At 39.9% G+C, this 18,733-nt stretch overlaps 1 protein-coding gene across 6 annotated transcripts in view; it reads left to right on the forward strand.

Moving 5' to 3' along the window:
• The window catches only part of adamtsl2 (ADAMTS like 2), a 54,605-nt gene that overhangs the window by 29,226 nt on the left and 6,646 nt on the right, over positions 1-18,733 (forward strand). For all 6 annotated transcript variants that reach the window (XM_033049303.1, XM_033049306.1, XM_033049302.1 and 3 more), the window contains 6 exons: positions 1,291-1,684; positions 4,692-4,795; positions 7,676-7,802; positions 12,497-12,710; positions 15,252-15,407; positions 17,036-17,206. In XM_033049303.1, the coding sequence (XP_032905194.1) occupies positions 1,291-1,684; positions 4,692-4,795; positions 7,676-7,802; positions 12,497-12,710; positions 15,252-15,407; positions 17,036-17,206 (1,166 nt within the window). The remainder of the gene's footprint in view (positions 1-1,290; positions 1,685-4,691; positions 4,796-7,675; positions 7,803-12,496; positions 12,711-15,251; positions 15,408-17,035; positions 17,207-18,733) is intronic.

Raw genomic sequence — 18,733 nt, forward strand, 5'->3', positions numbered from 1 at the left:
CAGAGGGGGCAGGGGGTCCAATGATACCCTGGGTAGTTTTTATCACCCTCTGGAGAGCTGCTCTATCAGCTGCTGAACAGTTCCCAAACCAGGCAGTTATGCAGTAAGTCAGTATGCTTTCTACCAAACAGCGGTTTAGCAGACAGATGGGCCTTCCTCAGTGTTCTGAGGAAGTAAAGTCTCTGTTGTGCCTTTTTTACAACCACAGCAGAGTTCACAGACCATTTAAGATCCTCACTGATGTTGATCCCCAGAAATTTAAAACTAGGCAGCCTCTCCACCTCCTTGCCCCCTATCTCCAGTGGCCTTAGCTCCGCTCTATGTCGCCTGAAATCAGTGATGATCTCCTTTGTCTTTTTAGTGTTCAGAGAGAGATTGTTGTGAGCACACCACTCAGAAAGTCTGTGCACCTCCTCGCTATAGGCGACCTCGTTCCCATTTGAGATGAGCCCCACCACGGTTGTATCGTCCGCAAATTTTATGATCCTATTTGCGGGGTGATGGGGCAAGCAGTCATGTGTGTATAGGGCGTAGAGGAGCGGACTGAGCACACAGCCCTGCGGTGCTCCTGTGCTGAGGGTCAGGGATGTCGAGGTGTAGGGTCCAAGTCTCACCGTTTGTGGGCGTTCACTGAGAAAGTCCAATATCCACTGACACAGTTGACTGCTGAGGCCAAGGTCTAGCATTTTTGTGATCAGCTTGCTGGGTATGATCATTTACTACTTGTCCCAATTGCAACACAAGGACCTCTGATTCCGAAATCCTCGTCTAATCTTTGTTACTTTCAGACTTGATAATACTATTCTCTCCTGATTACACTTCAATCGTCTGTCCTTCTTAAAATTAGGATCATCCAGAAATCTTCCTATGTTGTATCCTTCACCCATCTCTGCTCAGCCAGTAATCCTGGTATAACTGATATACACTGGCTCAGAATTGTCAACTTAAAGTTTTTAAGTTCATGCTTAATTTAATTCTTGTCCCTTCTTGCAATCTCTTCCAGTCCAACAACCCACAGCTAAATACTTGTATATGTCCCCTTCAACCTAACTTTGGTATTTGATCCTTAATCCTTTAGGTTTCATATTTGTAATTCTCACCCTTACCTGTCTCCTTACTTCCCACAACCATCTAAACCCAGTTTTATGATTAAGATTTTAGTAACTGCAACACCTTTTTAATATTTTCTACATATAAATCATTGTTTAATGTAGCTTACTAGTTTCATGTACTGCTCTACCATTGCATAATATTTAGTTGGCCTAATCTATGTTCCTATTTTTGCTACAGACATTAAAAATAACACCCAACTTAACAGTGTTGAAGACAATGATTACACGGCAATAGATTACACAGATTCAAAGTTGACCACGCAAGAATATATATTTACGTCGGAGAATCATTTGACAGACGCACTTGCTAATGGACGTTCTTCAAATATAAAGGAACAAACTGAATTTGGTGTAAATGTGACTGATAATACAGAAGAAAACCCATTTTATAATGCGGAGTCCACTGCTGCTAGTTTCCCGATGTATTATGACGAAAACGAAAAGTTGGGGAGCTACAAAATTAATGATACATTTTTGGAACTGACTTTTGGCAATACGTCTGCAGAGATTCTCTTCTCCAATGAAACAATTATGCACATTATTCAACATGCAAACCGAACACAGAAATTACGGTAAGTTAAAATAATTGACAGTTGTGATTTTGCATTGTTTAATCTATTGATGCTCCGAAATTTTATTACCATGTTATCAAGAAAATCTATTGAGAATTGCACAATTTCTTGCCAAATGTTACATGCATTAGTTCCTGTTGAAGGCCACATATATCCTTTGGCTGCGATTGTTCAGTGACCTTCAAGTAATCAAATAGAAACCTGCCCATTCATTAATGCTCTCTTGCCAAGAAATGGTGTGAAAAGCTGTCAACTCTAAATTTTACCTGACCTGTAACTGTACAATGCCTTACAATGCTTGGCCTCTTGTGCTTGAGTCACACAGTCAGGTATCATTCAGCAATATCAAAAAGCTGGAAAAGCAAGCTCTATTTGGTAAATGGTATAACAACCCTACTTGTAAAATCTTGAGAGATTCAGTCTTTTATTGAACCAAGGAGCTAAATATGACATTGATAGTGAGTACATAAATAGATGAGTGAAATTCCACAAAACAAGGCGCACACAGGGAATCAAGAAGCTATGGAAATATTGATCCTGAAAATTAATATTTCCTTATTGTGTGTAAGCTCACCAGCGGCAATATTAGATCATTCAGTTGCCTTTTCTTGCTACCTTTTCCTGGAAAGTGCTGCCAGCAGGACCCGATGGGATTTATTTTCGAAAATATTGTAGAAAGGCTAGTGCATGCCAAGTGACTGATAGATCATATAGAAACATAGAAATTAGGTGCAGGAGTAGGCCATTCGGCCCTTCGAGCCTGCACCGCCATTCAATATGATCATGGCTGATCATCCAACTCAGTATCCCGTACCTGCCTTCTCTCCATACCCTCTGATCCCCTTAGCCACAAGGGCCACATCTAACTCCCTCTTAAATATAGCCAATGAACTCGCCTCGACTACCCTCTGTGGCAGAGAGTTCCAGAGATTCACCACTCTCTGTGTGAAATTGGTTGATTCCCTAAAGATACTGCCTTTTTTTAAATTCCCTTATACAAGGATAGACACAAAAAGCTGGAGTAACTCAGCGGATCAGGCAGCATCTCTGGAGAAAAGGAATGGGTGACGTTTCGGGTTTCCTCAGACAGAGAGTCAGGGGAAAGGGAAACAAAAGATATAGAACGTGATATAGAGAGATATAGAACAAATGAATGAAAGATATGCAAAAAGTAACGATGGTGTAAAAGTAAAGGTGGAGCCCACAATGGTCCACTGTTGGCTGTGGGCTAGGTGATAACAAGTTATAACAAGTTATACAAACAGAGAAACTCAACAGGACAACAGTGAAACTAGTATGATGACTAGGATGGGGGAGGAACGGAGAGAGGGAATGCCAGGGTTACTTAAAGTTAGAGAAATCAATATTCATACCGCTGGGTTGGAAGCTGCCCAAGCAAATTATGAGGTGCTGTTCCTTCAATTTGCATTGGGCCTCACCCTGGCAATGGAGGAGGCCCAGGATAGAAAGGTCAGTATGGAAATGGGAAGGGGAGTTAAAGTGTTTGGCAACCGGGAAATCATGTAGGCCAAGGCGGACTGAGCGAAGGTGTTCCTTCTCTACGGTTCCTTCCTGCACATTTTGTCAACCATCATCTGCAGTTCCGTAGAAGGGTCTCGACCCGAAACGTCATCCATTCCTTCTCTCCAGAGATGCTGCCTGTCCCGCTGAGCTACTCCAGCATTTTGTGTCTATCTGCAGTTCCTTCCTACCCGTATACAAGGATATATGCCTGAAAGTATTATATGTTGTCTGAGATCACTGCCAAAAATATTCCACCCTTCAGCTAAGCACACCTGGATGCTGCCCATGCTACCTTGAAAATACACTATAATATAGATTTGCCAAAAAATCTGCAGTTCTCTTCTTGGAATCCAAATCTGAAGAGATGGAGATTTTTATTACTTTCATTATGCAGTTTAAAAAAAGCTAATATTGACACTTACTGCAAGCACATTCAGTGCCACCTTTAACTAAAATAGTAAATCAGATTAACACTGCATCATACAGCGTCTCCAGAAAATTTAACAATATAAACACGGATAATCCAAATTTAAAAATAACTAATTTACATGGCCTCTATTTGCAGTTTTCCATCATTTAAATAATTGTGAACTTGACTGAACTCTGTGAAGGACTAAATGTAAATTTGATGCGAATTCAATTTTATGTAGCCCTAAATCTAGGAAAGTCAGATTTGTCCACTATTGAAAGTGTTGTCAGAGCTGTACCTGCCAGCAGAGTTATGCTCACAGCAAGGTAATGGGAAGGCATGACCAAAGTTAGAACGTCAGGAACGTCTCTAATTCTTACACCAAACTTCACATCACAATGTTTTAGAAATCTCAATACGAGCAATGCCCACAGAAGTTTGTACAGAAGCTCTGTGCATAAATAGTGAGCCATTCCTGAGGACGTTAATTTCATGCTGCTGTGCATCAGTGATGATGTTCCTGGAATCAGTGCTTTTCCTTGTTTGTCGTTCATGTCAGAGCTTCTGCTGTCTAGAGATTATATATGGAGATATGTGCAGTAACAAATTTGCTTTAATATTATGCACATAGTTAAATCTTTTACAGCTATATCAAATTGTTTGAAGCAGAAATCTTAAAGGCATATTTAATCATAGGTGCAATATGATATTTAACCAAAATATTGTAATTTGAAAGTTTCAGCATTACAGTCAGAAACTATTTCAACAGTCAAAGCATCTTCATTAAATCAGTCATCTGTTGGGCCGGTATATTGATATTGGAATATCAGTCATAACACATGATATTTAAAAAGTGCCGCTGTCTGATATTTAAATGGTCTTTTGTTTCTTTAAAGCTGGGTATTTTTATTACATTCTCTCTGTTTCTAGCCAGCTGAAGCTCTGCTTGTAACGGGTCTTGGAATTCTTCTTGAACAGCAGGACAGGTAGGTTTGTAACTCACATGTTTGTGCAGCGCTTCCTTCGCTTTACATTGCTTCAGCTCTAATTTCTTTCTCCATTGCTTTCTTTCAGGAACAGACTCAAGCTGCTGAGAAAGGGTCTGGGAGTGAGCCCTGCAGACATGTATCGATGGAAACTGTCCTCTCATGAACCTTGCAGTTCTACCTGCACAACCGGTATCCTGTAGACTTTTTTTTTTAATTTGTGCTTCAGTACCACAACTTACTGTATAATATAGTATATCTTGTATATTTATATAATATATTAGTATTATTTAATAACACAATTATAAATAATTTATAATTAATATATCTGGTATATGAGACTAGATCTTTTACAGCTATATCAAATTAGTCTCTGCAGCTAAAAGGACTTTGAAGTATAATAATTTACCTGGTATGAGCAACCCATCATATTACATGCAGGCTCTAAAACATCTTCCAAAAAATCAAGCATTATCATTGACTTTTGTTGACAAACCCCACTGAGTCTCAGCATTTCACTACTTGGTGTCAGAATTGGCAAGGGATGTTTAACTTAAGTCAGGTCGTCGTGGTTCATTTCCCATTTCAGAGACTCAAGAACACAATTAATAATTGGGAATCAGCAGATTTTCCCAGTGGAGCAGAGGAAAGTTGATTATATAAGTGGGAGTTCTGCCAAAATAGTGGTGGCCATTCAAAAAAGCCTTCAAGGAATTTGCAGCTCAGAAATGGTTGAAATATTCTGAGGTCCTGATAGGCACCAAATAAATATAAGTCTTTATTAATTTTCTTTGCATGGATAAATGTCATAAATGTCATAGATTTTGGATGTTTTGGTGAAACAGTGAAATCTAACCATTGAAACTCCAAATAAAGAAATTCCAATACATCTCCTTCACAGTAGCTATATACACTTCCCAAACAGCTTGATCAGTATATTTGCTTTCTATCCATTTCAGAATGGAAGGAACGTTTTCCCAGTGGGTTGTATTCAAAGGGATTTTTTAGATATGTTAAAACTAATCTCTGCCTAAGTTTACACTGTGGTGAAAATGTGTTTATATGTAATAAGATTAGTCTGACCTCTGCATCCATGGTCGTTGCAATATTAGACAAACTGAAACTCCTGCATGATTATTGTGGGCTTATAGAGATTATAGTTACTTCGTCTCTATAATTCATATGCATACACGCCTAAAGCAAAGTTCACATTATGTGTATCCAAAGTATTTTAAATTTTTACATAAATGCTGCTTTTTTGTCATTTATTAACTGCCTCTCAGCAAAATCACTGCACACATATTTATGATTGGCTTGCAACTAGAATTTCTGACACACTGGCAAATAAATTACTACTATTGAACATATAAAATCATATTAATTCATATTTCTGTAAAAGAGCATCAATCATTATGAAAGTTCATACTTCGTAGTGTAATAATTCTAGGTACCAAAATGGTGTCTACCTGACTTTCAGATTGAGACATCAACATTTGTTCAGAGCCCATAATTCACTTCAGGTGAGAGATGTTCAACAGCATTAGTATGAATCATGGCAGATGCCATTAACTCTTGGCAAGGCAGATTATTACACAACCCTCCGTCAAACAAATCTCAAATATACTGACTCAAACTTGGATGTCTGGTAGCAGACGCTGATGTGATTTCTACAAGGTCCCTTTTAAAAATTAAGAAATGCCAGATGAAATCCTGCAATAAGATAAGTGTTTATATGTTCACAGATCAGAAGTTAGGTCTATAAGATCAGAAATGAGTTTTAATAAACAGAGTAATTTGTATATGCGGATATAAGTGCTCCTATGAACACCTACACTTTGAGGAGCCTTGTCATGCCCTCAAATGTTCACTCCACGTGTGAATGCTAACCATTTGACAGTAGAGATTCTTTTGGCTTCTGTACCGCAGCATCAAGTAGCAAAGTGTTATGTTTGGCACATATCACCAGAGATATCTGGCAGGAATACTGAGGCAAGATTTCAAAGACTGAGATGACCCCAACTTTGATCATTTTGACTAGGAAATCAATGTAGGCATCTATGTTTGTCTGCTGGTTGTTTAGTTAAGCAACTATTGGGTTATTTGTGCAATGGATAATAATCTTACCCAATCAATATTTGGAACTAACCTCTCAGTGCTATACTAAACAATCACTATTATATACCTACACTCAACTGATTTTGATTATATTTTGGTTCTCTCCATTCTTAATATTAAGCAAGCGTTACTTTTTTTTATATAATGAGAGCCAGTTCAATGCTTCTGATGCTACTTCACCAACTCTTGCAGTATCTAATGTATACTAGTAGAAACAACATTTCATTCCCCCTGCAATCAATCTGAAGAAGGGTCCCAACCCAAGACATTACATATCCATGTTCTCCAGAAATGCTGCCTGACCCACTGAGTTGCTCCATAGCTTTGTCTTATTTTTCGGTAGAAAGAACAATTGTGCACAGTATGGGAGATAGTTCGAACTTCTTGCATAGCATTCACATTTCAGATTACCCACCATTTTCATTTTTAATGTAAGAGGTTTAGGTGTACCAATGATCGCCTCATGATGGCAATCCACAACCGACAATGAGAAAAGTTAACAGAACAACAATTTTTTTGTTAGAGACTAAGTTTCCTGACCATTGTCTTCTCAGTTTTTCTGCTGGACTGATTTTCTGTCAGCAGCTTTGAATTGCTTCCCACAGGCTACTGAGATTTGGACTTGGTAGCTAATTATTTCAAGATGGGAGAGCATGGTTAAGAAAGCATATTTAATCCTGTGACATTCAGAATCCTCAGACACATGGAGAGCCATGTGACAGTATCTGTTAGACTCTATTTTTGGATAGTTTTATAATGTTAGCTTTGTTTAATTCTTCACTAAGAAATAGCTTAAACATGATGAAGTAAAACTACCTTGCAGTCAGATTGTAATGTACTGAGATTACGTCACAATAAAATGACGAGAGCTAATATTAGCTCTCCTATCCTTATCCATGGAGCAGAAATAAAATGTGTATCATGTACTTTTCTTTAAACACTGTTTATTGTGTGCAGGGGTAGCCACTTCATTTGCAGTGTGTATTCGTTATGATGGCATTGAAGTTGAAGATTCGTATTGTGATTCTTCAACTCGACCAGAGCCAATTCACGAGTTTTGTGTAGGAAGAGAATGTCAACCAAGGTAAGCACTCTGTTCTATTTTTATATTATTCCTCCTGGTATTATTGAAGGAAATATTTTTCAAAATGTGGCTAGAGCTGGGCATCAAATATTGCTGCCTGACAAAAATTAACAGCATGAATAGTCGTACAGCCACAGAAAAAGGCTTTTCGGCTCAACTCGTCATAATAATAATGGATGGGATTTATATAGCGCCTTTCTAGAATACTCAAGGCGCTTTACATCGCATTATTCATTCACTCCTCAGTCACACTCGGTGGTGGTAAGCTACTTCTGTAGCCACAGCTGCCCTGGGGCAGACTGACAGAAGCGTGGCTGCCATTCTACGTCTACGGCCCCTCCGACCACCACCAATCACTCACACACATTCACACACATTCACACACAGGCAAAGGTGGGTGAAGTGTCTTGCCCAAGGACACAACGACAGTATGCACTCCAAGCGGGATTCGAACTGGCCACCTTCAGGTTGCCAGCCGAACACTTAGCCCATTGTGCCATCTGTCGTCTGCTGACCAAGATGCCCCATCTAAGCTAGTCCTATTTGTCCAAGGAAGACACAAAATCCTGGAGTAACTCAGCGGACAGGCAGCTTCTTTGGAGAGAAGGAATGGGTGACGTTTCGGGACGAGACCTTTCTTCAGACCCGTCGAGACCAGAAACGTCACCCACTCCTTCTCTCCAGAGATGCTGCCTGTCCCGCTGAGTTACTTCAGCATTTAATGTCTATCTTCGATTTAAACCAGCATCTGCAGTTCTTTCCTACTCCTAATTGTCCACGTTCCTCTACGGCTCAATATTCCTCTAAACCTTTCTTATCCATGTATCTGTCCAAATCTCTTTTAAATGTTGTTATTGTACCTGCCACAACTATCTCCTCTGGCAGCTAATGTTATGTCACCTAAAATGTCTCTTTGACTCCTCTCACTTTCTTCAAGTCAAATAGGGAGCCACGGGCACTCGCAATGGCCCTAGCTAATCTTTTTTGTCAGTTTTAATGAATAGTCCTTGTTTCAAATGACATCGAACAGTCTAAACCGAAGATAGACACAAAAAGCTGGAGTTACTCAGCGAGACAGGTAGAATCTCTAGAGAGAAGAAATGGGTGACGTTTCGGGTTGAGACCCTTCTTCTCTCCAGAGATGCTGCCTGTCCCGCTGAGTTACTACAGCTTTTTGTGTCTATCTTCGGTTTAAACCAGCATCTGCAGTTCCTTCTTACACACTTACTACACACAGCATGGGGAAGTACATCTCGGACCCACTGACCATCAGCATAGGAGCACCACAAGGCTGCATACTCTCCCCTCCTTTATCTACACCAACGAGTGCACCTCCACAGACACCTCTGTCAAGCGTCTCAAGTTTACACAACCCTGATTGGACTGATCCAGGATGGGGAGGAATCTGCCTACAGACAGGAAGTGACACAGCTGGAGTCCTGGTGCCATCGCAACAATCTGGAGCTCAATGCTCTTAAGACAGTGGAATTGATTGTAGACCTTAGGAGAGCTTCCCCCTCCCCTCCCCTCCACCCACTCACCATCAACAACATCAGTCACATCTGTGGAGTCATTTAAGTTCCTTGGAACCATCATCTCCAGGGACCTTAAATGGCAGGCCACCATTGACTCCACATTCAAAAAGGCCCAACAGAGGATGTACTTCCTGCAGCAGCTGAGAAAACACAATCTGCCACAGGCAATGATGGTCCAGTTTTGTACTGCCATCATAGAATCTGTCCTCACTGTCTCCATCATGGTTTGACTCAGCCACCAAGCACGATATCCGGAGGCTACAGCGCATCGTTCGATTAGCCGAGAAGGTTGTTGGCTGCAACCTTCCCCCCCCCATTGACGAACTGTACACTGCAAGGGCCAGGAAGCGAGTGGGTAAGATCATCTCTGATCCCTCTCATCCTAGCCACAAACTCTTTGAAGTACTTCCCTCAGGGAGACATAAAAACAGCTTTTTTTCCCACGAGCAGTAGCTCTACTCAACAGCCAAATGTCTGTAGCCTCCTTTTGCTCTGGTATTTTATTTTATTCTTCACATGTTTTAATTATAATGTTTTATTTTTAATTGTCTACTGTATATTGTGTTGTTATCCTTGCGAGCAGAGCACCAAGGCAAATTCCTTGTATGTATACACACTTGGCTAATAAAATGTATTCAATTCAAACATACACTGGTGCCATCTGCCAATTTTTCGTCATTGATCTAAAGAAGGGTCCCAACCCAAATTGTCGTGTGTCCATTCCCTCAGCAGATGCTGCCTGACCCCCTGAGTTTCCCAGAACGTTGTGCTTTGTGTCCTAGATCTGTTTTTACCTTCAATCAATTATATATTATCCTGCTGGAGCCAACAGTGAGTGTTATGTCAGCCACAATATTGGGTCTGAGGCCCTCTGGCTGGACTCTGCACCTCACATAATACAGAGCTGTGGCACTATAATTAAAGAAAATATAGTAAATTGGCAGCTAGCTGGAAGACAAAAAATTGGTGTTTAGATTGATAAGACTTGAATATTTTCTTTGCTCTTTGCTAGAATCTTTTCAGTTTTCTAGATGCTTTTATAACTGATTTAGCTATAGAGAGAATAGGACTGAATCTTGCTGAAGGAAAATTAGAAGTCTTAGCTCCAAGATGTTTAACAGGCCATGGAATGCTTTAGCAAGTAAAGGAGAGGTTCAATTATCCCCTGATTTTTTTTTTTTGTTACTGGCAGTATTGCCTGGCATTTCTCAGAGTAAGTGCTGGCAAATTTCAGAAAGCCTGAGCAAATGCAGAAGCTCTGAACTTATTTGGCCGAGCTTTATTGGTAATTTCCCAACTGCTCTCAGCTGCTAAACTTCACAAAGTCCAGTGGCAGGAGCTTGCTGAGATTCTCCAGCACTTGCCCTGAAGAATCTGCTCTCAGATTCTGCGCCAGTTAGACCTGGCATAGAATCATCAAGCACATCCATTTGAATGATGGCCCTATGAATAAGGTAGGTTATATTATGTTTAATTATTGGTGTGTGGTTTAATATCTTTAATTATTTAAGGTTTTTATGTTTGATTTGATTTTTATTAAAAATAAATTAAGTACTTTATAATGATTTTTGAATACCCCTAAATCCAGAATGACTGAAAAAAATCACAATCTGAGGGCATGGTTTTGCTGTCTAATTTTTCCAGACGAGTTTCCTTCTAACTTTTCTGGAGTAGTTTCATGAGAAAGACTGTTTTGGCCTGCCCAGAATACATGATTGTCAGTTGGTACCTATTGCCACTTGGCTCTAGGACCACCTCAACCAACAAGACTAGCCTTCCATAGTTGAAGTAAGTAGGTTCATGAGAAAGTAGGCAGAGGATCTGAAATAGGAAAGCCCATGCCAATGATTGGAAAAAGCATTTTATATTAGAATATGGGAGAAAAGCGAAAAAATTAAAGTAAGATAGTTACTTTAGAGATTATAATGTGCTTTGACCTGATTAAAGCGGGGTTGTGTGAAGGACTTAGGCTAATTTAAGCACTAAGTCCTCTGGCAGCAATATGTTATTGTGCACAATGCCTTAAGTATTGTTCATGACAAAAAAATCCTTGCATGCAGAACTTCACAAAGATTTATCGTTCAATCGCACCTACCATTCAGAAGTGGACAAATATAGAAAAAAGTGTTGGAGCATCTCAGTGGGTCTGGCAGCATCCCTGGAGAACATGGATAGGTGTCGTTCCTGGTCGGTTGGTACACTTCTACAGACTGAGTTACACCAACTTTGCCTTTTTTGTAAACCAGCATCTGCAGAAGTGAAGGTCAGTTAGGCAATGATTGCAAGACTGAGTTGATGGCATGGGTTGAATCACAGAGGAAGGCAGATATAGGGAAAAGGAGAATTATGAGATGACAATTATAGTGGAGAGCACTGAGAATTGTCGAGGTTGGAAAAGATGACCACGTGTGGTTTAAACAGGGACATTATATAATGGTTGGTTGTTAATATGGGAAGGATTTACATGAAGCCGTACATTGAGGGGACTGGGCTAGTGGAAATTGACTTAAAAATTGAAGTCATAAGAGTAGAAATGTGCATGGGCCTATTTATGGCCATGGACCTACTGTTATGTGAGAAACCACACAAGAATCAAGAATTAATAAGGATAAAGCTTGAGACTCCAGCAGTTTACCTAAGAAGAAAATTCCATTTATGCTGGCATATCTCGTGAAGAAAGAGAATCTTTTGATTTTAGCAGAAAATCCATAAATAATCAATGGAAAGCCACATTTGGTTTATTGAATTTTTTATTACAGAATGTTACTAGTGAGCGGTAAAAGCAGGAGGTCCAAGTTTAGGATTATTTTGAATAGTCTGATCAATGCCCAAATTTAAAAAAAAACATTTGTCATTCAATGAACTTCTCTAAATGTCTATCCAATTGTCTTAGAATTATTGATATTATTGCCCTTGCTTGTCTTTCTTGAGTAATCCTAAGTATTCCAAAAATTATGGTGGACTTATTTATTTTCATTCCATCTTTACATTCTTATTCTGATCTCCCGGCTCATAGATTGTGATGGCATGCAAAGTTTTTCATGGCTAAGCTTTTAAAGTCCTCAAAACTACAAAATGTTCCCCTTATTTGGCTCCTTTTTATTCTGGAGTAGATCGCTGGGAATTATTATTTATATGGTTTGTCCACTTTCATTGCAGATGGGAGACAAGTAGTTGGAGTGAATGTTCACGAACTTGTGGAGAAGGATACCAATTCCGAATAGTCCGTTGCTGGAAAATTATTTCTGCAGGATTTGACAGCTCGGTGTACAATGAAATGTGTGAATCTGCTGATCTCTTCAGGCCATCAGAGCGTAAAATCTGCAAAAATCCAGCCTGTGGCCCACAGTGGGAGATGTCAGATTGGTCAGAGGTAGGTTTATTTTCAAGTGTTTACATATAATTTATCCAGTCTTCATTTATCTATTTGATAAGTTCCACTTACCTTATGTGCATGGAAGATAATGGACATATACATGCCTTGTGTAGTTATCCAGGTTTTAATTTTACACCAAAGCAGATCTCTGGAAGTGTGTAGGAAGGAACTGCAGATACTGGTTTAAACTGAAGATAGACAAAATGCTGGAGTAACTCAACGTCCAGAAGTCTTGGCACACAAATTGTTGACCCTAAGTGCAAGTGATTTTTATGTTTTTGTTTTTGCAAGTTTCTCTACAAATTTGTTTTCACCTCATTGCATTCACATCACTACTGGTGTAGACGGGTGTTTTCTGCAGAATTCAGAAACCTTTTTACAGGACTAGAAGGAGTTCTGATCCAAATACATCAGGACATATGTACAAAAGCCTTGAAATAAATGGACACAATTGCAATAAAGAAACAGTGCTGGTCAGTTGAAAATAGGTAGCGAAGAGCAAAGTTGAACCAATTTCCTTGGGAAACGTGGCTCCTGACGTTTCAGCAGGATTTTGTATTAGCATCTTACACCCATTCCCAGTCTCCTTTGAGAATTCATCTGTTGAGGGGCACAATGTTATAGTAACTGAAAGATTACTGCTTATGTTGTGATTTGTTTCTTTAAGGGCTGGGTGCTGTTTTCACAACTAAGTGCTGGCTGCTGCAAAATCTTTCAATAGATAAAATCAGCAGCATACACAGGAAGCCTGACAACATAGAGCTGGGAAGTTCATAATGGGAGATCGCACTGTTGATGGGGCTGTTAACATGAGACTCATTGCTGTTTTAGTGCCATCAAAGTGCAGTAAAATAAGTTCTAGCCTAAAATATTAATGGAGTCAAAATTTTAAATAGTTACAAATGGAGTACCTCATTTATTCTGACGGATATTCCAAGCTAGGTTCAATAAGAAAGTTTAGAGAAATTCCAGTTGTATAGTTCCAGAGATGCGTACTTCTGCCTCAATTGCTATGAGGATAAACTGGCAAGGAATCATCCATAAGGCAATGGAGACACAAGAGATTACTGATGCTGGGAACTTAAGCAAAAAACGAATCGCTGAAGAAACTCAGTAGGGTCAACCAGCATTCATAGAGAGAAATGGGCATGTGATGTTCGGGTCGGACCCTACCCGCCACAGAAGGTGCCAGAGTGCTTTCAGCAGTGTATTTTTATCCTTGAGGATATTTAGTTCTTTTTTTTTCAGGTGCAGAATTAACGACAGTATGTCTTTTGAATACAAATAGCAGACAACACAATACCTCATCATATAATGTATTGAAAAAGGTTTTTAAAAAAACCCAAATTAATCCTTTATGAATAGAATTAAATTCTTTGGACGTACAAGCAAAATCAGTTGCAGTGCTGTGATAGAAAGAGTTGACAATGCTCATACTGCGGCTGATTAAACTGAGCCTTTGTCACAACAGATCTCATTCATCTACTCTTTCGTGTAATGTGAAATCAATTCATGATCTACGAGTATGACTGCATATATTCCATTTGTGGCTCGGCAGTATATTATCAGTACAAACCTTGTGCTGAACATGTTGTTCTTTGACGGCCACTTGCTATCAATCAAAATCATAAACTCTGGTTATTTATGCTGTGCACAACATAACTTGGTGGCTGCATAAGTTTACTGTGGCTAGCTCGTTTAGATATGCTGAGAAATATGGAATGGAATGGAATACTTTATTGTCACATGTGACAAGGCACAGATTAATTCATTGCTTGCATACCCAATGTATACAAATAGCGGCCGCCTATGGTACAGACAAAGTTACAAAGTACGCCGGCTCCTCCTTTGTTCTCCCTCTCCCCACAGCAGTTCCCCCACACCGGGTCCCGATTGTCCTTTGTTATCCCTCCCTCTCCATTGTTCTTCCTCTCCCCAACCACCCCCTCCCCCTCCCTTCCTCACGGCAGTCCTCCCTCACTGGGTCCTCCATTGTCCTTCCCCCTCTCTCCACGCTGTTATTGGCCGTCGACCTGCGAGGCATCGCCGCCACCACGAGGCTTCACCGCTGCCGACGCCCCACTTCATGTGTCCGTCTCATCCGTCAGTCGGCGCCATCATCGGCCGTCGCACTGACCTCTCCACATCGCTGCCAGGTCCTCTCCTGACCCGGGCCCCAGGCGCTCCGACCCGCGAGGCCCCAGCAAGGCGAGGCTCCTCCGACATGCGAGGCCCCAGCCAGACTGCGACCCAGGTTTCTCACGACCATCCGGGAGGCACAGAGACCGCGGCGCCTCGATAAAGGCCTCCGGCTGCGTTCTGAGTCCGTAGCCGTGGCCTGGCGGGAAATATATCAATTTGATAGCTTTCATACTACTCATCCAGAGGATATCAGCAAATGGAATCCTGTCCAATTGTGGTATTAGATTCTCAAAGGCAACATAAATGAAAACAGCCAAGGTAATATGTTACAAAAATAACTGCTGGAGGAACTCAGTAGATCGTTAGTAGAAACAACTAATGCCATTTATTTTTCAGTGTACAGCAAAGTGTGCAGAACGGATTGCTGTGACCAGGGAAGTGAGATGTTCAAATGAAGAATGGAGGTGTGATGAAAAAACAAAGCCACCATCTCAGAAAGATTGTGTTGGACCCCCTTGTGATCGCCAGTGGACATTTTCAGATTGGGGGCCAGTAAGTCCAACCGCAGGACCCTTTGAATAGTGTTTACTTTCTATCCAAAAGCTGTGAATTGTCTTCTTTCAACTTTGAACTTCCTTATTTCACCTTGATATATAAATGATCTTTTCACTGGCAGAAATTAATAGTTCAGACTGTTAAAGGAAAACAAATAATTACACTGACAACTGTTTCCAGCAGCGCCATTTATTTTAAATAACAAACAAATTTAGTTCTGGACCTCCAGCTCACTGACTCCACTTGCCATTTTAATGCCTGCAGAAAACAGTTCAATCATTGTACCTGCTACATTACTGGCTACATCATCCTAACGATGACAGGCGTAATAATCAAGCTCATGTTGACAGCTATTATGCTGTAAGGACTTTTACATACAGACCAATGCAATCTATTTCTCCGTTAGTATTAATTGTTAAAATTTTTATTAATTTGTGTTGGAATTAAAATGTTAAATTATATATTTTCATATATCATGTGCATAAAACAACCCATTTTAATTTTCAAATAAGTTCACAAATAAGTTTTCGGTTTCCTTCAGAAATTTCCAGATATTTCAGTGAGCTTGATTTTCCTGTCATAAAGAGTAATTGGAGTGCAATTATACTTTTCTTGAGCCGTTAAATTGCCATCTGTTGTGAAGAATTATAATGAAAATTCAAATTCTGGCATTAGTACAGGGACTTTCATAACCTCAGGGGATGCACTAGTGCTTTAAAGTCATTTAAGGACTAGGTGTAGTGACTTTTTCTAAAGTAAGAAACACAGCAACTAATTTAAACATTACAAGCTCACACAAATAACAGTATGTTTATGAGCACAGCATCTTCTTTTGAAGGATAAATATTAACCAGGATGATGGAGAGAATTCTCTGCTCTTGTTCAAAATAGTACCCTCGGTTCTTTGCATGTGCTCCCTTGAGGCAGTAAAGAGGCCATGATTTACTTCTCATTTGAAATACTTAGGAAAATTAGTTACAGGGAAGTATTAGGCATTATGAGAGGGAACGGAAAGATTTATATATATCTTGTTTCTCAATTAAGTTTTGACAGCAGGTTCTTAAAGAGAAAAGGTAAGTAATGGAAGTCAACTGGATAGGGTTCCAGTCCCAAACTATGAAGGCACGTTTACCCCTAGAGATTCGACGATGGACGATAAAGGGGACGTGTTTTTGCTGACAGTTGTCCAAAACAGGAATTGCATAGGAGATGGCAATCATTTGACATAGAAATTGCATCAGATTCATAAAAGTGTTGAACCTGATCAAATACCTGGAATGGTGCAATTCAACATGAAACCTGTGACCATCGTGTTCCACTCTGGATAAAGCATGCATCCCTGTAGTAAACACATCCAAACTAACTTTTAGGTTCAGGATTCAGTATCTCTCCCATCGTGTCTTTAAGCCTATTTACCAATTTAATGTAGTTACGTAAAGTCTCCGGCGGATACTTTACTGTTAACAAAGGTATATTAATGGGTTTATGAGTCAGTACCATACTTGGTCTTCCCTGTGCAATAGCAATCTATAAACAGTACCCTTGTATTAGTTTTTGAAGTAATTCTTATATTTTGTGGTCTGTACATTGATGCTAATTTGATCATTTATTTCCTCTGCAATCAGTGTTCAGGTCTTTGTGGACAGGGAAGAATGATAAGGCACGTATATTGCAGAAATTCAGATGGCAGGGTAATGCCCGAATCACAGTGCAGCTCACAGATAAAACCCCTTGGAATACATCCCTGTGGAGCCAAAGATTGCTCTCCCCATTGGCTGGCCCAGGATTGGGATCGGGTGAGCTAAGAAATTGTCATTACATTTTGTTAGGTGTAAGCTATCATTGTGTGTTACGTATAAGTAAGTGTCATAGTTTAAATATATACTGTATAACCTTCACTTCATTCTACAAAGCCTTCTCATGTTACCTTCTCATTGTACCTTTTTTAGTCGGAGGGTAGTTAAGCTATGAAACTCATTGCCACAGAGGGCCATGGAGGCTGTCAGTTGATATTTTTAAGGCAGAGATAGACAAATTCTTGATTAGAATGCGTTATGGGGAGAAGGCAGGAAAATTGGATTACAAGGTAGAGATCAGCCACGATTGAATGGCGGAGGAGACTCGATGGGCCGAATGGCCTAATTTTATTCCTATAACTTGTGAACGTTACTGGGTTAGAGGGATTATATGTTGATTTTGTTAGTAGATGGTTGTGTACTATTGTTGATCTTGAATGACAGGTTAAGACTGATTATGAAGCGTAGTTAGACTTCCTCATGCTCGAGGCTCATTCCTCTTAGTCTGGCAGCATCTATGGATAGAAGGAATGGGCTAATGTTTGTCCCTTTACTTAAGAAGGGCAGTAGAGAGAAGCCATGCAACTGTAGGCCGGTGAGCCTTATATATTGGAGAAAATCCTAGAGGATAGGATTTATGAACATTTGGAAAGGCAAGATCTGATCAGGTCAACAGGAAATCCAGCTTCACAAATTTGATTAAGCTTTTTGAAGAGGTGACTAAGAAGACTGATGAAAGCAGGTTGGAAACATTGTATGAACTTTAGAAAGGCACTTTACAAGATCTCACATGGTAGACTGGTCCAGAAGGTACATGGGATCCAAGGGAAGCTGGCCAATTGGATCCAACATTTCTTGATGATAGGTCTGAGGGTAGTGTTGGAAGGATGTTTTTCTGGTTGTAATTCTGTGACCAGGGTTGGTGCTGAGGCTGGTTGTTTGTGATATATACTAACAACATGGAAGTGAATGTAGGAGAATGATAGGACATTTATTTATCACCTGAAAATTAGTAGGACAGTAAGGAAAGGTTATCCAAGGCTACAGCAGGATACAGATCAGATGGAAACTTGGGAATAACTTTGGCCGATGAAATTTAATCCCAACTAGTGTGAAATGATGCATTAAGTGAAGTTAAATAGAGTAGAACATACGCAGTAAATTGTAGTGCGCAAGGAGATTAAAGGAGGGACCTTGAGGTTCAAGTCCATTATTCCCTGAAGTTAGTAACCCAAATAGATAGGATGTTAAAGAAAGCATGTGGCATTTTGACTTCATAAGTTGGAGCATAGAATATAAGAGTTGGGACATTATGATGTAACTTTACTAAACACTAGTTCTAGAGATTGGATAGGCTAGTTTATTTTTCCTTGAGCGAAAGAGGCAGAAGGGATAGAACGGGTAGGTAATCAGAATCTTTTTCTTGAAAAACAAGAGGGTATAGTTTAAGGTGAGAGAAAAGAGTATTAAAGGGGATTTGAGGGGAATATTTGTTTATGCATTCCCTGCATCAAATGATCTGTGAAT

The sequence above is a fragment of the Amblyraja radiata genome, chromosome 32 (assembly GCF_010909765.2).
Source record: "Amblyraja radiata isolate CabotCenter1 chromosome 32, sAmbRad1.1.pri, whole genome shotgun sequence".
NCBI lineage: Eukaryota > Metazoa > Chordata > Chondrichthyes > Rajiformes > Rajidae > Amblyraja > Amblyraja radiata.